The sequence below is a fragment of the Numenius arquata genome, chromosome Z (genome assembly GCF_964106895.1).
Source record: "Numenius arquata chromosome Z, bNumArq3.hap1.1, whole genome shotgun sequence".
Classification (NCBI taxonomy): Eukaryota; Metazoa; Chordata; class Aves; order Charadriiformes; family Scolopacidae; genus Numenius; species Numenius arquata.
The window spans coordinates 25664380-25685899 of NC_133616.1; the positions used below are offsets into that span (position 1 = coordinate 25664380).

General features: G+C 40.5%; 2 protein-coding genes across 2 annotated transcripts in view; one reads left to right on the forward strand and one right to left on the reverse strand.

The window, feature by feature from the left end:
• Positions 1-327: 327 nt before the first annotated feature.
• LOC141476906 (betaine--homocysteine S-methyltransferase 1) lies at positions 328-17720 on the reverse strand. The gene is made up of 8 exons (XM_074165814.1): positions 17682-17720; positions 13548-13680; positions 9307-9425; positions 7324-7515; positions 6569-6716; positions 5542-5724; positions 1724-1952; positions 328-1233 (listed from the first exon to the last, which is right to left on the reverse strand). The coding sequence occupies exons 1-8, from the start codon at positions 17718-17720 to the stop codon at positions 1059-1061; spliced, it is 1218 nt and encodes a 405-aa protein (XP_074021915.1). The 3' UTR covers positions 328-1058.
• Positions 17721-18117: 397 nt separating this feature from the next.
• The window catches only part of DMGDH (dimethylglycine dehydrogenase), a 48677-nt gene continuing 45274 nt past the window's right edge, over positions 18118-21520 (forward strand). The window contains exons 1-2 of the mRNA XM_074165813.1: positions 18118-18239; positions 19989-20154. Of these exons, the coding sequence (XP_074021914.1) occupies positions 18118-18239; positions 19989-20154 (288 nt within the window). The remainder of the gene's footprint in view (positions 18240-19988; positions 20155-21520) is intronic.

Here is a 21520-nt window from a genome sequence, read left to right on the forward strand (position 1 = left end):
GATGCAACCCAGAATCCTGTTGGCTTTCTTTGCTGTGGCAGCATGCTGTTCGCTCATACTGAGCTTGTGGAGATCAATCCAACTTAGGTGGATTAATCTATTTCCTAGCATGGTTTTTCATGTCTTCTTATAGTTACGATCCTAGAGTGAATCAGTCAGCTTAAAAAAAATCATGGAACTTTTTAAGTGCTATTTTGAGATAACCACGTGTTTCCAAAGAGACATCCAGAAATCATCTGGATCATTTGAAAATTAGTTGTTTACTGGAGGTACGTTGTTCTGTTTGAGCTCTTATGATTTAAGGTGTGAAGATAATACAATACTATTCCATCATATTACTTTTAATTTATTTGATTTTAAAAAAAAATTTCAGAATAATCTTTTAAGCCTTTCAGTCTCCAGAGAAGTAAATTTTGTGTACATGGTGCATTGAGACAAAAACAGTGAGTTATTTACCTGTCATTTTTCTTTCCTAAAAGTTCTCTGAACCTTTCTCCTGCATATAAGAGATTTCTGCAAGATCTCATACTCCTTATTTTTTAATTCCAATTAAAAGATGTATTTTCTAGTATATTTTATTCTCTTGAAGTCAAGAAAGTGACTATAAGTAACTCTGTCTGAAGCACTGGCAGCTTGTGTGTCCTTGAAATAGTCCTCAAAAAGTCTTGAGACCTGCAGAAGCTCCTACATAATCCTAAACTGAAAACAGACTCAGAAGTGGAAGTCCATTGATACTGTATTTATAGATAGCTTTTTTTAATTTTCACAGGTGATTTGAGCCAATTATTACTTTCCATGTATTTCTGTGTCTACCCAATTAATGGCACCTAGCTAACAGAAGCTCAATTATTATGAGAATTCAAACCTGATTCTGACTGTGTATTGTCCAAACTATTTGTCCAGAGAATTTAATCTGTAATCAAATTCTTTCTGCATTTTGTCTCTTTCATTATATGTTAACTGATAAATCAACAGGATACTCATCTTCACAGATTTTCTTGTGAAGCATGAGATGGCCTATAGATAAATCATTCCAATGTTTACACAATTGCAGTGGATTAGAACTTCTGTTTCTGGAACAGCTCCTTCAGCTGCTGCTCAGTTGTTGCTTCTTTCTGTTGCATCAGCTCCCTGGCTCCTTTGGTCACTCCCCAGCCATCTGGCTTTGACATTGAAGGACAATATGGCCTGCCTGAAGCAGGCTTCAGATTTTCCCAGTATTCTTTTCTTGCCCTAAAGAAAGCAAAGGTAATTCAGTTTTTTTTCAAGCACCTCACAATACTAAAGGAAATGAGGCTTAAATGACCATTGCAAAGGGTCATCCAACTTGCACAGACTGACTTTAGATACATAAGTATGAATAAAAGCATGCAATGAAATGCTACATGCTTTAAAAGTATATTTTCATCCTTGAAAGGAACACCATTAGGAGCTGTTTTACAGCAGTCTATCAATTTTTGATCTTAACTTTCATGAATTACTTTCAAGCAATTCAGACCAAATCTTCATTTTGAAGAGGGATGAGAATTTCTGGAGCTCTCCTACTGCCCCTTCACCTCTTTCCCTGCTCCCAGATCAGATTCAATTCTTCAAAATTATTAACACATAGAATGTTTACAGTGGTATTTAGACCTCCATATCAGTTAAGCCAGTCTGCTGCACAGATCAATATAAGCCTTTGCAATGAGTATGTTGCTGTGCTTTCCAGGTCAGTTATACATACCTTGCTCTGACCCAGGGTTTGGTGTGCATGCTCAGGTTATCACCCCAGCTACCATGTTTCTCAGAAGCTTCTGGCAAAAATCCTCTTTCAGGAGCCAGCTCCTCAGCTATTGCTCGAACGTGATATGGCTCAAATCCACAGCAACCTCCAATGTAACGGATTCCTAAGTCATAGGCCTTTCTTGCATATTTTTGAATATCCCATCTGGTTACAATTCTTGGCTCCAGACCTGCCAAGACATTAGTATCTTATGTTTCCACCATGCTCCATTTCAGTACGGTTTTTGGTAAAAAATCACGTTGTTAAAACACTTGCATACTATTTGCAAAACTGGCTGTAGATGTACATGTTTGAACTGCCTGAGCTAGAATTAATGATGCGAACTTAATTCTACCTTTCTAGAGACTTAATTCTACCTTTCTACTAATTCTACCTGTCTACCTTTCAGATTCTGCTGAGCTATGCTTGTTGTAAGCTTTTTTTGGCCTTGCAAAACAGCACCTATTATCTTCTGAGATTGATCAAGCCCTAAGTCACTTGCTTGCCATTCTGCCAGAGTTCTTAGCTGGAGTATTAGAGTACTTTCAATGTCACATCTGCATTTCCAAGGAGTCCCTAATAAATGATATCTGGAAAATCTGATTACAGTACTCTAATCTGTGAAAGGAGAAGGTATCAACCTACCTGCAACAGGAATAAGCCCGCTCGTTATTCCTCTGGAATGCTTACTACACTTTTTTCCATGACCAGCTAGTGGCAGCCAGTTGTTTCACTGACAGATGGGATTTTTAGCTATTTCTTAGCCCATCCCTTATTTAGTTATAATCCCAGCCCTAACCAGCTTGTTGCCTCCAACTACTTCATTCCTTGTGGAAAGTATACTGTGTGTAGGTAAGTTAGGATGCAATCTTCATTTTGAATCCTTCTCCCTGTTGCAGGCTGTGATGAGCGGAGTGAAGAGATAACAGAGCTGAGAGGAAGGACTTGTGGAAGGAAAGGAACAGAAAGTGAAAAGAACAAGGAAAAGAACACCTCAAGGAGAAGGGGGCACAAGAGCGGCAAAAAGGACAGAAAAGACCAGGGACCGAAGAAGAAATTTAAGGAATGAAAATGCAGGAATAAAGGAATAAAAAGCCTCCCACTTCTTAACGCACATATGCAGGAGGTGAACCAGCATGGTTATCAGGCAAGTTCTGCATGATGCCTGTGTGCTGAACACTCCACTGGGCAAAGAAGCTGTGGTGAGGTAGTAAGGCTCCAGCAACACAGCAGAGGGGTAGGATTCTTTTCCCTATGTCCTTTCCCCGAAACACCTAACATACAAGAAGGTGATACAAGGCAGATCTATTCTAAGTCCAATGGGCAGTTGAAAGACAGGTTCAGAAAAATAAAAGCAGAAGGAAAAAAATGAAATGTTCTTAACCAGAAAATTATTGGTCTCAGAGGGAAAGACTTGACAAAGGAAAAGTAGATGGTCTAATATCAGAAAGAAAACCACATGAAGCTTAGAAAGCTGTTTAAATAAAAGTAAGTTTGTGTACAGTCCTGCAGATGTGAAAGAAAGCATCAGAAGCACAAATTCATGGAGAGACATGGATTTGACAGGTGGAGCACTCAGTGGATAAGGAATTGGCTGGGTGGCCTCACTCAAAGAGTTGCAGTCAACAGCTCGATGTCTGGGTGGAGACCAGTGATGAGTGGTGTCCCTCAGGGGTCCATACTGGGACCAGTATTATTCAACATCTTTGTTGGGAACATGGACAGTGGGATTGAGTGCACCATCAGAAAGTTTGCGATGAATCAAGCTTAGTGGCGTGGTTCATAATCTAGAGGGACAGGATGCCATCCAGAGGGAACCTGCATAGGCTAGAGAGGTGGCCCTATGCAAACCTCATGAAATTCAACAATGCCAAGTGCAAGGTTAGGGCAATCCCAAACATGGATACAGGCTGGGGGATGGGTGGATTGGGAGCAGCTGTGCAGAGAAGGACATGGGGGTACTGGTGGATGAAAAACTGAGTATGAGCCGGCAATGTGCACTTGCAGCCCAGAAAGCCAACCATATCCTGCACTGCATCAAAAGAAGTGTGGTCAGCAGGTTGAGGGAGTTGATTCTTCCCCTCTATTCTGTTCTTGTGACATTCCACCTGAAATACCGCATCCAACTCTGGAGTCCTCAGCTCAGAGGAAAGACATGGACCTGCTCGAGTGGGTCCAGAAGAGGGCCTCGAAGATGATCAGAGGGCTGGAGCACCTCTCCTATCAGGACAGGCTGAGAGAGTTGGGGTTGTTTAGCCTGGAGAAGGCAGCTCTGGGGAGACCTTACAGCAGTCTTCTGGTACCTAAAGGATGCCTACGGTAAAGATGGGGACGGAGAGTATAGTGATAATAGAAAGGGTAACAGTTTTAAACTGAAAGAGGGGAGATTTAGATTAGATGTTAGGAAGAAACTCTTTACCATGAGGGTGCTGAGACACTGGAACAGGTTGCCCAGGGAAGTTGTGGATGTCCCATCCCTGGAGGTGTTCAAGGACAGGTTGGGTGGGGCTTTGAGCAACCTGGTCTAGTGGAAGGTGTCCCTGCCTGACTCATGAAATTTCTGAAAGCTGAGGTCTCATACAGATTGCTTACAACATACAAGCCAAGAACCATAACAAACTGAAGAGTCAGTCCTTCAATTCACTTGATTACTTACTGCATCTGTTCTGTCTTTTTTTGCTTGCAATCAGAGGAGTTATATGAAGGAATGAATAGCATAAATGAGTTCCTAACACTTTTAAATATCCCGGAATATTTTCAGAACTCAGACATATTATTATCATTTAATGAATGCCTCAGGCTCATGCTTTATTCTCTTTCCTTCGTTTATGTAAAGAACATAGAGAGGAATTAAAAAAACCAATCTTCCTGAAAATCACCTTAATCTCTCATTTTTTTTGCTACAAATTCAAGTTTTAAATGTTTTAATACCTTATTTTATAGTCTGATCTTGAAAAGAAGAGTGTATGACACCTGAAAATGAAAGCATTTTTCTAATAAATTTTAAAGTGTTTAAGCTGATTTTGTCCTCATCTTAAAGGTGGAAATAAGGCCTAAAACCACAAGCCTTACATACACATAAAGTAGCTAAATCTTTCAGTCTTTGTAGAATTTCTCCTGAGCATACACGTGATGAATCCATCTCCGAACTGCTAATCCATTTATTAGCAACATCAAAGAACATACTCCCTCTTCTGGTTTCTCTCTAATCTCACTTGTATTAGACAGTTGCACTTGTAAGACTGAACCATTAGGAGTGCAATAATCACGCACCTATATCCCATTCTGCATATGCATTGTACATTAAATCCCTGTGCAGGTAAACATTATAGGAATTGTCAGACAGATGTCAACGCAGAACGTTGGGGAGCTCCAATGCAAAAGCATTTAACTTTAGGAGTTTTTTAGTGTATTTCCTCATGTTCATTTCTTTGGACTTTTTTTAGCTGTCCCGAAGAAGACGGTATAGCATGAGGAAAAACTACATTTTTTAAACTGAGTTTAGGTTGTTTTCATCATAATGAAACTGTTTTCATCATAATTTCACTTTCAGTCACATGCTGTGATACTACTGAAGTACTCTCACTATGTGGATGATCTTTGATCCAATATTACACTTTAATGCCTCTAAGGAAAATGCCAGACAGCATAATTGGGACTCATCCTATTGTATAGAAAGACACCTTGCAGCTTCAGCTTTACTAAAAGCTAGGGAAAAAAAGGAACAGACAAAAATTAAAAAAACAAAACCACTAGAGAAAAAGATACCCTTGTCTTACCAAATGGAAACTCTGGAAGATCAATAAAACCCTGCTTTCCGCAATCAGGTGTATGGAAAGCAAGTGGTTGGCACATCAGGTGGGCTTTCAGTTTAGCTGCCTGCAAGCCCTCTTTCATCAGTCTCACGGTTTCCAGGGAAGTATCTGGATCAAAATGGCAGTTGACTCCAATAATAGAAGCACCTAGGAGGAGGAAAATAACTTCAAGTCATATCTCCCTAGAAAGTGGGAGGTGAAAGTTCTTAGCCACAGGACTCCAAAAGCAGAGCAGTCCATCTTTACACCAGCATTATGAAAACAAGGCAGTTGGGCTAGAGCCAGCCTCTTTACCTTCCTGATGATGAATCACATCTCCCACCCTTATACAGTTGCTTTTCTTATCACTGGTTAATTAATGAATACTGGTTATGGACAGCCATGTATGCAAATAGCTAGCAGGTTCCTAACACAGGTTCTGCTTTTGGATTTCAACGCCAACTCCAAAGGAAAAGAGTGGTTCAGAATGGATGTAATGAACCCCTGGACCATCATTCATTATGCCCCCGATTAATTTCTTCTGCCCTTGCCCTTGTCCTGCAGAAAACACAGTGTTTGATAGGCAAAAAGATTAATTTTTTCATCGTCTTATTATCTCATCCTGGGTTTGAACTGTGCTCCATACACTTCTAAAAACATGAGTAGAGAATCAAAGGTGGCTTTGGATTCTGCTTAGGTTTCCAGAATTTGAGGTTGCCTCTCTAATCAAATTTAAGTAGCTTTAGGATTTTGCTCTATTCAGTATCAGCTGCCTGTGGCTATTGCTCCCAATACCATCCTGGTTAACAAGGATCTCATAGCTGCATTTTTCTACGTTTTTTAAAAAGGCTGCCCTAGTAAAGTACACATAGAAACTTTTCTACAGGGTCAAACCTTTTATCAAATATAATTGGGAAGCTACCTACTTGAGATACACATCCATTTATCCCAATACTTAAGGACTTGACTTGGTACCATACTTTTAAATGGCATATTAAAAGCAGATTCTTACCAGCCTTTACCAGTTGGACAGCACATTGTCCAGGGGGCACACCATGCATGTCTCCTTCTGGACCAATGCACATCGTAGCTGCAACTGGCTTTCCAGATTCTTTCAGAACTTCAACTGCCCAAACAGCCTCTTCAACATGTTCAAAATACTGAAAGAAATTTAAACTGGACTACTTCTGTTTCTTGGAGATGAAGCATAAACACCTTAATCCAGACCACAAATTCACCAGCACTACAGTGACTTGATTATTTTCTGATTTACACTAACAGAATTCCATCAAGTTTACTGACCACACAGTTAAAAAGGATTATAAAAAGTCAGTAAGTAAAACTAAATGAAAAATAATGGTTTCAGAATAAAAATGCCCATACAGGAGGTTAATCAGGCATTTAACCTCAAAGAACTATTTTCATCTAGAAAAGTCACCTTGGGTTGATTGCTTACAATGTATATTGCTTACAATGAAATAGGAACTTGTCAAGATTACATTAATCCACCCTCTTTGTACTAGTACAGAATTTTGGTTGACTGAGGCAGGCATTTAGGTTGCAAGGTCCTACTCTAGGATGCTTTCAGATGCTGCCGTGCCTTTAGAAAAATACCTGATACTACTGGAATAAAAGCATAACAGAAATTTTTAAAGGAGGAAAAAATATATACTTCTAGCCCCTGAAGTAGAACAGACATCTTAAAGTTAACACTGTGCCAGTTGAAGGCATGTCCTTTTTTCCTTTTTTTTTTTTTAACAAATTTACCTCTGCAATTAGGAAGTCCACATTCTTCTTCATAAAGACATCTAGTTGCTTTCGAAAGGCTGCTTTAACTTCTGCTTTATCCTTGCAGCTTAAGTATGATGGTGTTTGACTGACTCCTCCAGCCACTAAAGCATCGCCTTCATTAGCCACTTCTCTTGCAATGTCACAAGCAGCTTCATTCACTTTCTGGCACTGTATGAATATAAATTATGTCAGTTTTACCTGGTCATTTCAGAGCACAAAAAGGACAAAAAGAGTCAAAAGCCATAATGGCTTATTCATATTCTTTTGTAATTCAAATAGATTTTAAAATAATATTGATTAGGAAGTCAGTCTTTCAAAAAAATAATAAACATTAGGAAATACGTTTCTTGATGGCTCTAAGTTATCATATTATCACATACTACAAAAACATGTTACCTTCAATACATCTTACACAGATAGTTTATAAAAAGCAAATATTTGGTGTGCAATGGAATTTTCTTTGCCACTTACGTGTATGCTTTTATTCTGACGTGTTTTGGGTGGAAACCAAATATGTAGTGATTTCAACTCATTTTTTTTTAAATGTATGTTAGTATTTTGATAACTTTCAAAATTTAAGATGTAATATCCATATAGAGTTATTTAAGGCATTTTTAAAAAGATATCATTAATTATCTAATGTTAAAGTTACCAATTGAGGTGTAGTCAAGGGAAACTTATCACAAGATATGATTAATTAATCACCTAGACTGAAAGATACATTCCATCTATACCTAAATCAGAATGACTAGAACACCTTGTGAAAAAAGAGGTTAAGCTGGGAAAAAAAGATTTTGGGAAAAGAATCATTATTTGGGTACAGGTAACACGTACAGATTAGAGCACGTTTCTCTGCAGCCCATGGACTACTTAGAATCTACATAGTTTTCTCTCAGCTGAAGTTTTCCATGGCTGCCTCAAAAGACCCCAGCTGATTTTTAAGGCTATTGCTGACAGATTGTCTTCTGCTTGCACTTGTTCTCAGGTACATGTTTGGGAGCTCCAGGAGGTGGAGCTATAAACCAGTTAAAGCCTGGAGGAACCTTCTTGTAGAACTGGCAACAAATCAATCTTGAAAGCTGTGCTGCAATGCATTCCAAATACCAGGTGCTCTCCCAGCCCTTCTAGTAATTTTGCATGACAGTAAAAATTGCAACATGGCTTGTTGCAGAGGCCCTGTGATTCTGGGACAATTCAGACATTTCAATGTTGCATCTATTGAATGTAAAGGTACAGCATTTCAGATAAATTTGGTCATATGACATTTCGGTATGATTTCTTAATTAAGCCTCAAGTGTTTCCCTAGTGTCCAAGATTGTTCTAATTTCTGACTTGGAATATCTTCACAGATACAAAGATATTCCTTCCTCCCTGTCCCCTGGAGAATCTTCTCTACTTTGCAGAGGCTGAAAGAGACAATAGGACCAAAGGGGGAAGGATCAGAGAAAACACTCAATGGCAAACCTTCTCGTCCCAAAGGAATTATCCAGAAATGTTTGTGCCTGAAGTTGTTACTTTATTGAAGACATCGTTCTAATAAACATTCCGTTCTCATTATTCTTTAGGATTCTTCACCATTTTTGCAGCTGGTTTGTTTCTCTGAATGTTAAAGCATTTCCTTTTTTCACTGATTTTGCTCTCTGTGCATTTAGTCCTCCTTACACTTTTTGTATCAAAATTCCAGTAAACTAATGTCCTCAGATGGGAAAAATAGGATGCAGGCATTCTCTTTCTTCTTTTAATCCTTGTCCCATTTTGGTCTTTTTGTTAATTTTTTGTCCTTTAATCTTGTCTTTCTTGCTATTCCAAACTCTGAAAATGCATCATCTCATTCTTTGGTTCTCAAATATAGCCAAAACTGTTATGATGAACTGTGAAAGTACTTAATAATTTCTCTACTAAACCTTTTGAAATGAATCCATTTATATTATATCCCCATCAAAATAGAGCTTTACTCACACTTATTTTCTCAGCTACATAATTGCCCCTGTTCTCTAGTTTGTCCTCACTGGCATAAAAGGTGAATGTCTGCAGAACATTGGATCCAGCTCTGAGAAATTCCCGGTGGAGCTGGCGAACTGCAAAGAATTAAAAGAAACAAAGAATAGATTTTTGGTACAGTTATTACTGTTGTTATCTTAAAATTAAATGTTTATTGAAGTAATGTTACTGTAAAATAAGTTATACTGTGTTTACTTGCAGAGCCACTATGAGAGAGTAGAAGCGGTACCCCAATGTGTGTAGAATTTCTTTTTTCTCACTCTCAGAACATTATGTAGAAAACTTTTTCCTTAGTTATTCTCTGCTAAGAGTGACTGAAGATTTCTATTTAGTTTTTCAGTAGATTCAGTTTTGCATGCACCTTGCCTATCTTCTACTTTCTGCAGTCCTCCAGACCTCCCAATTTCATTTTATAGAACTGCATAGTGGTTTAGGAAGGGAAACCAGACATCTGACAAAAGAACATGAAAGCGTAACAAGGAATACCAGACAAAAAAATCATCAAATGAAAAAGATGTATTTTCTTAGCTTCTAGACTATGAAGAAGGAAACAAGAAAGTATCATGGCAACAAATTAAGGGGCAAGATAATACCTATATGGAAGAATACAGTGTTCCATTGCCTCCTGTATTTTGTATGTTCTGGTTTTTTGCCCCTACAAAACTCTAGCTGAGTCTAGTCAGCCAAAACCAATGCTCTATTTTGCTAAATATACCCTTAATTAGAAGATGATTTGTTGCTCTAGAAAAGTGACTCGCCACACAGACTTAATTTTTCCCATAAGTCAACATGATAATTTTACTACAGAGCCAACACTTCTTTTGAACAAAGGGTTGGCATTACTTTTAATGGACAAATTGCCTACATTATGACTTTTGGAGCAGGTTCTGTAATGGTAGTTCTGCCTTCGTCACTGTAAGCAGTATACTGCAATCACCACAGCAGGAACAGAACAGGAGCTGTCAATTGATTTTATATGTATACCCACAGAACAATAATTATAACAATTTCTAGAACACTACTGATTATGTAAAACAGAGTTAAAATGCTCAACAGTTTATAGCAAATACAGGAATAATTTATTGCCCAGATACCATACACAGACAGAAGAACACTGCAGCTTCTGTGGCAAATGTTTGGAAAAGTTTTCCTGAAGTCCTGGTTTATCATACCTCATTGTCTACAGACAATCTGTGTCATTAGGGAAATGTGTTAATGTGTCATGAGAATAAAATTACTCCCTTCAGATGCAACAAACACAGCCTTTTATGCCAGAGAAGCTCAAATAGCAGTTTGAGTTTCTAGAGTCAATCTGCATACATGCAAGCACATCTGCTTTTATTGAAGGAATGGTGTAGTGTCCCTTGCTTTTCTCTACTAGTACAGTATTTAATTTCTAATTACAGCCTTGGGTAACCACACTGTGACTTAACACAATGCTTCTTTTCCCAGCAGTTACAAAGACCTATCCAGGAACATGGATTATAGCAGAGCTACAGTTCAAACAGTCCCTGGAACATGCCTGAACTACCAGGATAAAATTTCAACCTTACAAACTTTATGGAGGATCAAAACCTTCCTAGTGCAGGGAGTATTCTTCTTCCTACAGCATTAAAATAGGCTAGTGAACCCAACTAAAACAGCTGTCTGTATGTTTCCAGTGTCCTGTAGTTTGTTTTTCTAGTGTCTCCCATGAGAAATCATTGATGAAAACTAATCAGGAAATGGAAAAAGGAAAAAAGAATCTACAAAGTTTTTCACAAATGCTCTATGACATTTCCATAATAAATCAGGTTTGATTATCCCCATGGTTAGTGCTCTTTAGATAAGCTTCTTGCATTCCTAGAAGAATGCCTAGAATTTTTCTGAATAAGGATGGTCACATAGGTAGGCAAATGAAACATAACCTAACACACATGATTAAGGAACGTCATGTCCCAAACCATCAGGTATATGAATAGGAGACTCTTGAATGTCTCATTTGACATTTTGAGGGAAAGAATAGTGTTATAAGTATCAGCCTGAATCTCATTCAACCCCAGGCAAATTGTTTTTACCAGAGAATACAGTGTTTCTATTATCCAGCCAGAGGCAGTCTGCACTATCAAAAACCCAAACCACTCTGTAATTTACATCTTGTGTGACTTCCAGCACATTACTGAAACTATGTTTACCTCCAGCATTTGAGAAATGGAGGTAACAGCCACATAAGAGGATAAACAGTTATTAACAATTTGATGCATTTTAGGAGTCAGAAGTATAACACTGAGTTTTCATTTCAGCCCACGTTTCACAAGAGACACAGACTTAAACTAACAGGAGATGGGGGCAGTAAACGCCTATGCCTCTTGCTCACTACAGAACAGTACCTGAACTGGCTCAGGAAAAGATATTTAGTTCTTATTTCTAAGCGTGTCAGTCTGGCAAAACTTCTCTCTTGTAATGGAGATAATGACTCCTCCCCCATATCCCTTCCTTCCTTGGTGCACTCTTAGAACCTCCCTCCTTTTCCCTCCTTCCTTAAAAAGGCAAGAAAGTCTGGTGGTTGTATGGTTTTTACAGCAGCTGGCTCAGCCAGTTGCTCCTTCTGCTCTTTACACCTGCTTTCAAAGTAACATGACCCTTGAGAATGCAGGAGCAAAAAGCAGCAATGGATGGGAGGCAGTACCCTGCACAAAAAGAAATGAACGCATTTCCAGTGAAGGGTGTATATAAGTAGCCTATAAGGGGCTTATAAAAATGTTACAACTGTGTTACAGACATAAGTAGTATGTTCTAGCAAATTGGTAGCAATTCTTAGAAGGCTGGATTCTAACCTATGACTACTGACCACTAATTTAACGCAAATCTGTGTGCCAATTTAGCCAGTTTAAGTCATCTGTCTCTATGTAAGGCAATGTCCATTGACTGAGACCTGCACTTCCTGAGGAGGACCCTGGAGAGGGTCACAGGCTTTTGAGATGCAAAATGAGTAAGGAAAGGGGAAATAAAGAGCATGGGGTAAGTGCTATGGCTAAGGTGGAATGTGTAGGGACAGACAAAGGTAGAGAAACAGAGAGAGAGGTGATGGGATGTCTTTTTGGGAGATGAGGGTCAGCAGATTGGGTCACGACCCTTTAAATCTTTGCTGGAGCTCTGCATTATCTAAAGCTGTCTGTGACCCAAAGTCAGGCATGCTACACATAAACTGACACCTGAAGGCTGAGGAGCATTAGGGTGAATAAACAGGCAAGGCATATAAAGCAATGCAATACAGAGGGCTAAGACCTCTCTCCTTCCTCCCCTCCTCTTTCTTCTTCCTCTGTATAGAGGGAAAAAGACTAATTTGGAAGGGCTAACACTTAGAACAAAGAAATTTTTTTTCCCAAGGATATTCTGAATTGGCTCGTGGAATTAACTGCACATCATTTTACTCAGGGAAATGCTTTCTCATAATGAAGCATACATAAATAGATAATAGCATCTGCTCTTGCACTATTTATGCTAAACACGATACTCTATGCTGGAAGGCATGGAATGATTCCTTATTTTGTCTCCATCCACTTTAAGAGAGTTACTCCATTAAATGTTTATTGCAATTCTTAGGTTCTTAGGAGGTTCATCATTCCACATTTCACAGTGGAGCGAGATACATTAAATACTCCTCTTCAATTTCATTGTTTATTAAAAGCTTCTATTTTCCTGAAACAATTAATAAACAAACTATATTAATTTATAACAATATATAAGTCCTAGAATTACTAGAACACAATGAAACAGTTAACTGCAGAATTCTTTATCACAAGATGTTTTAAATTATAAGCTTTATATAAGCTTAAGAACAGACTGGACAAATCCATGAGAGAGAAATCAGTGAATATTATTAAATACAAATATACCACATGTAAGTAAAAAGCTCCTGGGCTGCAAATTATTAAAGACTAGGAGAGCATTCTGGAGAGGTATCACTGTATGTTTGCACTACTCATATTCTTAGAACTGGTTTTGGCCAGTGTTAGACCATAAATAAGCTACAGTAAGATAAGCATTTAGTCTATAGATTCTTAGGCTGTTCTTAACAGTGTTAATTCTACAGTGTCAATGAACTATTCAAATAGAACTATTCTATTTAAAAACCTACTGCAAGTTCCTATATAATTATTATTTAGCCAAACGTGTTTACATTCACTACAAGGCTACCATTTCCCAGTAAAACTGACCTGCTTCTGGGTGTTCTACTGTCGCTTCAGGAGTCCAAGGCCCAGCTTTAACATATCCCCTCTTCTCAAGAGCAAAGACAAATCCTCCATCTCCAATCACAATTTCTCCAGCGTCTAAGCGCTCTAAAATACCCTGAAGAAAGCAGAAGGAAAGGTTAACAATTACATTTCTTCAGTTTTGTGGGCTTCTTTGTCTTTGTTGCCATTTCCTATATTTGCAAAGCAGACATAAATATTTGTGGGCTACCAGAAACATCTTTGCCATACTAATAAAAGGTAAAAAATTTCCTTCTTGAAATTCTCTTTGAAGAATGGTAGATGGTCTGTCTTGCAACATAAGGCTTTAATATATGCATATATATTATGTAAAACTTTTCATTAGTCATTTTTATTATATTCCAGAGATACAGTCCCCAGACCTAAAGTCAATGGTCCAATTTCATTCCTGTGGAAGTAAAACAGCCTCAAATTCTCCTGTAAAATATATGAGAAACTTATTAAAATGAAACAGTAGTATCACTGACCTCTTTACTAGCTCATTTGCTCTTTAGCTACAAATGCCATCTTGACAGAGACTCAGCACAAGTAGCTTGTGACACAAGATGGCACAACAGGCATCACAGAAAAGTAAGCATGTGACATTTTCCTACCAAATAAGTCACATCTCAAAATGCTGGCCTCCATTTTCTAGCAGACTTCTCACTTGCCTGGGTTTGCTTACCTAGACTCACAAAATGAAAGAAAATCCTGCTTGTTTTGCACAGCCCTGAAGTGTTTTAAGACGCCAAATTCCAAACCTTATAGCACCCTCTGATTAACCTTGCTTCTGCCTTGAACTCCATGCTAATGCAGGCAAAGTAATAATTATTTCTTTTGTAAAATTGAAAAACATGAGAATAACATATATTGGTTGCAACTAATATATATTAATTTTTGTGTTGCTTTCATTGCTTCATTGACTTGTTCAAATTTTCCAAAAAGTACCTTGCTACTACACTAAATAGGACTAATTTCTGCAACTGGAACATAGCCATCATTCTATTTACTTTAAAAAGTGGATGAATGCACAGACCCATTATGTTAACAAAGGTAGTGGGTACAGGAAAAGAATTAATTAAAGGTAAGACTGAATTTTCCCTCCATAGTTATCTTTTTTGATGGCACACTAGCATTTCAGTAGATGAAATTTGAGGGAGTAGGAAAAAGAAAAGCCTGGTGGACATAGAGTTGAGTGTCGTTTTCATGCTGAGAGGTAGGGTTTTTTAACAATCAGCCTCCAACCCTTAGTAGATTATCTTTCTTGATAATTTCTCCTTCGTTAATTCAATTATCTCACACCATATATCCAGGAAAGACAAACATTTTTGACATCTCAGCACCACCCTCTAGGCGGGATGAGAGTATGCCTTTCCAACAAGAAGGAGCACTATGCCCACTATGCCAGTTTCAGTACCGAGCATAGCAGTACAAGGCTACTTGGAGGCTACAAAGCCTGGCTGACAGGGTTAGCATTTTGGACTTAGGCACTGACATGCCAGCAAGGTGGCAGGACTTCTCTGTATAGTGCTGCTGTGCAGATACACGAGCTTGGCCAGGTGTTGGTTGCAAAACCCTGTATCACGTTCCATTGCACATTGTGGAGTTGCCAAAATATTGAGGTGATTAACTTTATAAGTTTAATAAAGTGTGCAAGCTTCTATCTTTATGTCAGCAGGGCCAGGGCAAAACTCAATGTGCAATACTCGATCTCCAAAGCTCAATGAGTCTACCAATCATGCCTGTCTACTAGGGCAATTCTGTTCCAAGTGTAGATGCCATGAGGCTTTGGAAAGGTTGTGTTTTCAATTAACTAATTTGCATTTGTAATAGAATGCCTCAAATGGGGCCAGAGAAAGGCACCCAAGGGATCTACTGGTTGAGTTCCTGCTTCTTCTGCCTGCCAAGGAATCTTAAGACATAGCCTGCTTCAGAAGTTTAATATGCAGAGAACAAGAGTGCAGAGGAAAAAATCTTTAACATACAAGCAGCCTCAGCCATTGCTTGTTAATTGAACATTAAGTAATAGATACATGTTTACAGCATATATTGATATTATATTTAAATGCACTACATGAACAGATTTTTTTTCTTTTTAACAAGTCACTTCTAGGATTTAGCAACAAGAGTTTTTCTTCACAGTTCCAGCTTTTTTAAACTGCACTTTAAAATAACCTTCACTTTTGACACACAGAAGCAACATAGGCCATGATAGAATAGTCCACAGCATCTTAACAGATAATATATTGTGATACATTAAACCTAGCATTGGGGCATCTAATAGCAGGTGACATAACTAGAAAGCACAAAGTACTTTGTATTACAAACTTACTTGTCGGTTCAGATTGGCTTAAAACGGAAATAACTTCTTTTTTTTAAACTTTATTACAAGTCTGATATCATCTCTTCACACCATTTTTACTTTATCTGTACAGGGGTAAAATACCACTGGTTCAACTAGCATATGGCTAATGTAAGCTCAGCATCAACATTGGTTGGTTCTATCACAGAGACCTGCATCTGTGTGCTCATGCCCAATCCAGATCAAAATTGTACTGTCAGGTGATCTGGTAGTACACAGATCTGGTATTAAATAACAAGAACTAGTATCTGTAAAAAGGTAACCAAGGCTTTTTTGACCCATGTTTTCACTGCTTTACTTCTGCTACTATGAACAAAGTTGCACCGCATAGTCCATGCATCTATCCATGGAAAGAGTGCATATATCTGTATGAAGATTCTCCCTGGACCACCTTTAGGAATGTAACTGAACCATGTAAATGAAATGCCTGCTGGCTCTGCCAATATCCTACCTTTCCACCAGTAGAGAGAAAAAAGCGTCTCAAAACAACTATTCAGATCTTAAGCAAGCCCTCAAGAGAAGCTTATCTCTCTGTGCAATTACTTAGGGCAATTGCCTTCTGCTAGGTGTCTGAGGTTAGGTGGCATGAGTATGTGCCAAAAAATAAAAAGCAGAACGAATACCTCCCCAACTCATTCTTTTATACCTGATCTCCCTGAAATGCCTAAAGTTCACATATGTCTTCCCATATCCTGTTGTTCTCTTACTCTAGACATATGCTACAGATAGAACCACAGAATCATTTAGGTTGGAAAAGACCTCTAAGATCATCGAGTCCAACCATACAACATAAAAATGAGTAAAACCAGTTCTGAGTAAGAAATATCCTATTAATGATAATGTGTCCTTCTGAACGGAAGACAGAACATGTGATTCCACTGACCTTCCCAAGCAGCAGTGCAGGATAGCAGTACTGCTATATGTCAGAGTTTGATTTAGATGTTGCACATATGTTTGCATTAGTGGCCAGAATGGCTGATGCCTGGATAACTTTTTATATCAGCTTTTTTCTTTAGCTAAATGAGGGTGCAAAGGGCATGCATCTATTGGAGACTGCGCTCATATTAGAAACACTGTTGACATTCAGTCATACAAATCAAGGGAAGAGCAAGTTGGGGCTTTTAAATAGAGTTGGCAGGATGCTGGTGGCAGAAATGCCATCCAATGATAGCCTATGCTTAAAATACTGACAATTTTAATGTGTTGCAAGCACTGCTTAGTTTGCATATCAAATAACATGAAGCAAAATGGTTCTGAACATTGGTGGCTCCAGTCTATGTATTCAGAGAAAGCAAAATTCTGTGAGCAGTTACAGCATTAAGTTCAACCTAATCTATCTCATAACAGCGTGCTAATGTCTATAACGGCTCGACGATGAATAGGTATAGTTATTACTATGGCTTTACTTTAGAGCTTTTTACGGCACGACCCTACCTGCAGGAACGCGGAGTACCTTTACTGGACGTTAACAAGCGCAGTTCGCAGGTCGTCCCAGTTTGGCAGCAGCTCCCCAGGAGAGTCCCCGGGCAGGACGCCGGGGAGGCGGCCCGGGTGCAGGGCCGGGGGGCACGGCCCGGCCCAGAGCCCAGCTCTGCCCGGTGCCGCTGCCAGGCTCCCGCCGCCCGCTCCCCATGGGGCAGGTCCCGAAGGGGACGGCGGCGGCCAGCGGAGGGGGACGGGCCCCCGGGGGTGCAGGGGAGCGGGGCTGAGCGAGGGGAGGGAGACGGGAAAATTACCCTTTTGCCCTGTTTCGTGGTCTTCCCGATCGGCAGCATCTTCCTCGCCAGAGCGACGCCGGCTTCCCGAGTCTGCCCCGGCGGTTCGGCTCGAAGCTGGAGATACCCCGGGCGCTCCGGCCGAAGCTTTATAGCCCGGGAAGGAGGCGGGCCGCGGTGGGCAGCGCTGCGGGCGGCACCCCCGCCCGGCCCGGCCCCTGACCCCGCGGGCGCCCTGGCACGGCCCGGGGCTGCCCCGCGCCCTCCCGCCGCCGCCCCCGCTTGGCTCGGGGTCAGGAGGCGCCCGGTTGCTCCCCCGGGCTGCCCCCCTCAGCCAAGGGGCGGGTCGGCGCCCTCCTCTGTGAGGGCTGGCCTCGACGGGAGCAGGGAGGGGACGGCACGGGACGCCGTCGGGAGAGGCGCGGAGCCAGGGCTCTCCATCCCTGCTGCCGGCGGGATGAGCTGGGTGCTACGGGGAGCCCTGCGGCGGCTGCCGACCCCCCGCCGCGGGGGCCGGCCCGACCCCCTCGCCGCGGCCGCCCTGCGGCCCCTTGGCGGCGCGGCGGGCGCCCAGGGGCGGTGAGTGCGGGTCGGGCCGTGCCGGGCGGGCGGGCGGTGGGGCGCGGGTGGAGGAGCCATTAACGGTCGCGGCTGTCGGCCCCTGGCCTCCGCGCCGCCTGCAGGCGCGACCCCCGAGGGTAACGCTGCCCGGCGGGGGCGGTGAGGGGAAGACGGTGAGGAGAACGCGGCTCCTTCTGCAGGCCTGCGGGGCTCCGCCGGCTGCCGGTCGGAGTGGGCGGGCCGGGGGTGCATCCCCCCCCCCTGCGCCTCGCATTTCCGCGGCAAAAAGCAGGCCCAGCCCGGGGTGAGCGTAGGGGGATCCCTCCCGTTGTCCTCGGGGCCGTGGCGGCGAGTAAAAAATGAGCTGCTTCAACTGGCGGGAGCAAACATCTAGGTGAAGCGTGTGGTGGGTAGGGAAGGTAACCTCTGGATTCTTACCCGGCTCCTGGGTTTGGAAGAAAAGGTTTGGAAAGAGCTGACAGTCAGGTGAGGAAATCTCAAATTCACGGCATAAAAGAAGCGTGAGAAAAGCCTCTACACTTGACCTTGGTTACCATGTGCCTGAGCGTTCAGTAGAGGAGCTGGTGTCAGTGTCTCACATCTGCCTGTTAAACAGCTTGCGGTTAACTTGCAAAAATTAATATGTAATCTCACAAAAGAACACGTGCAAGTGTGTGGTGCACCAAATACAGAAAACCTTCGGTGTCCAGTGCTCCCATTTATTTTACTTTTCATTCATTGCCGCATAGCGAATAAGCATGGTGAATATTCCTCCTGCATTTGCAGTTAAAATGTCATATTGTTTTATCAGGTCTCCATTTGTAAACATAAAACTAGTAGCTTTGATTTCTGCGTGGAGGATAGGTGGAAGACTAGTTACACATTAGAAAGCCTTTTGCCAGAGAACTTGCAAAAGCAAATGTACAAGGAGGGGCGGAGATAAAACTGAGTATTGATTAACTGTCCTGAAGGGAAAGGGTACTGTGGTTTCACAGTAGTCTGTGCCTCTACAGTAATAAGAGGCCCTGCCTTGTCTCACATCCCCCCAAAATGACTTTTTTTCTTTTTTTAAATTGGGATAAATTTTCAGATCTGTCTTACTGCTTGTCTGTCTGTGGATGGCGCAGCAGAGAGGAGGAGCGGATGAGATGGAGGAGAATGGGTCTGCCTATGGCAGCAGTTCTGGTTTATACTGGATTAAAGTGGTTGTGAAAATGGAGTGTGGTATAATAGCAGGTGTGAGCCATTTCCAAAAAAGCTGTTTCTATAATGTTTTGACTTCAGCAAAGTAGAACATGTCAAAATAGACAGAACATGAAAATATTAAGTTTCATTGTTCATGGACACATACACTGATGTAGTCTGCTGACATTGGCTTTAGAAATTTATTAAGGAGCATTACTAAGTAGGCATTTTTTAAAAAGTTTCTCTTTGTGATGCCAATACTATAGCACTTCTGAAAACTCAGGTTTTGACACTGTCATTTTGGGGATACAGTATCTTATATAAGCATATGTTGGAACAAATAACAAAGATTTAAAGTTGTGAGTGGAAGCAAACTTGCTTTGTTTTTTCTGTTACTACTGTTTATGGATATGACCCTTTTAGAGCATTTAATTTAAAAGAAGATAATAGTGAACAGGTTAGGTGTCTCTAGACTCCCACGCAAGCACAAAGTTATATTATGATTGGAGTAGTAAACAAAAGACATGGACAAAAGTGCAGTTGTCTTTTTGTAACTGGCAGTAATTTCTTTTTTTTCCCCAGGAAAGAAACCTCATCTCCTTCCTTGGGGAAGGACAGAGCAGACACAGTGATCATTGGAGGTGGTTGTGTTGGTGTGAGTCTAGCCTATCACTTGGCTAAGGCTGGCTTGAAGGATGTTGTTCTGCTAGAAAAATCTGAGCTCACTGCAGGATCTACTTGGCATGCAGTAAGAAATGTTTTGTTAATCTCTCAGATTAACAGCCATTTGTGTATCTAATGGTGAAGGGAGTTTCACTACCTTTATATTCCCTGGTTTTCCAGAGATTAATTATTTTGGTTATTTTATACCTACAAACTTTAGCACTGAGTTCTTTATAGATTGGCTGCATAAGTTGTGAAAGTTGATTCGGCTATCCATAGTACACTTTTCTCACTTGTAAAAATTGGGACATATACTGTATTTTGAAATTACTTGAAGGTAACTGTTATTATTATTATACATTTTTGGCAGTTAACTGGATTTAGACTTTAAGCTTTATTTTAACCCGGACTTTTTAAATTTAAAGTTTTCTTTCTAAGGCATTCTAATTGGTACTGCAGACTTTATCATTGGAAGTGGTTGCACTGGCATGCATAAACCTGAAATGTGAAAATTGGCATTATTGTACTGTAATTAGTTTTTATATATGTGCCATCCTGAAAGAGGTGACCAAGAAGCAGCATCACTGTCCAGTTCTGAGAGAATATCACTGTCCCAGAAACTGATTCTTATTAGGGACAAGAGCTTTCTTGCCTGCTACCACTGATACTACACAAAATCTCAGAGGAGCAAAGCTAACAACTGTACACTGGGGTTTTTTTAAGGCTGTTTGTCTGTACTCTAAGGAAAAGAACTAAAAAGACATATGTGATAATGACAGGGTGGGGACAAGACCTATAGTAATGCTAATCATATGGACATACTGGTGCACAGCATGCATGTTTGTAATTAGGCATTTTCTATGTCAATGTGTGGAGTAGGTAGTGTAATGAAATGAAATAAAGCTTGTCACAATAATAGATGCTTTTCCCATTCATTTTCAGCTATGCTTAACTGAAATTGGGAGAATGTTATCCCTGCTTGTAGCAATCCAAAAGAGTAAAAGCCCAAGAGTTTGCTGTCCCTTGAAGTAGTACTCTGTTAATACAATAGAGCATTTATGCAATACTTATAAGTATAGTATCTGAGTGCCTTTTAGGAACAAATTAAGGAGGATAACTCAGATGGATTATATTTTCTCATACTTTTCTCAGGGGAGGAAGTCTGAAGTTTGAAATACTTCATCTTAGTGCAGATATTTTGTGTGTTTGGGGCGTTATGAGAGAACAACAGTAAAAATTGAAGTTTTAAAAAAAATCACTGCATGAAATGTATAAGCAGGTTTATTCTTCACTTTACATGCTTTTCAACAAACAAACCAAAAGAAAAGACATTGCATGGAGTTAGGACAAACAAAATTCAGTTATTACATCTTTTTTAGACAGAATCATACCACAGCAAACAGAGCAACACCATGCACAGTGTCAGATCATGCGTCTTGTGTATTGAATTG

What these genes read in the sequence shown, in the direction of transcription:
- LOC141476906 (XM_074165814.1), bottom strand. Translation starts at nt 17,720, where the DNA reads ATGCTGCCGATCGGGAAGACCACGAAACAGGGCAAAAGG. An exon ending in TGTCCAACTGGTAAAGGCTG is followed by an intron (nt 5,725 to 6,568) that starts GTAAGAATCTGC and finishes TCCTCCTCCTAG; the next exon opens with GTGCTTCTATTATTGGAGTC. An exon ending in TCTTCCAGAGTTTCCATTTG is followed by an intron (nt 1,953 to 5,541) that starts GTAAGACAAGGG and finishes ATGTCTTGGCAG; the next exon opens with GTCTGGAGCCAAGAATTGTA.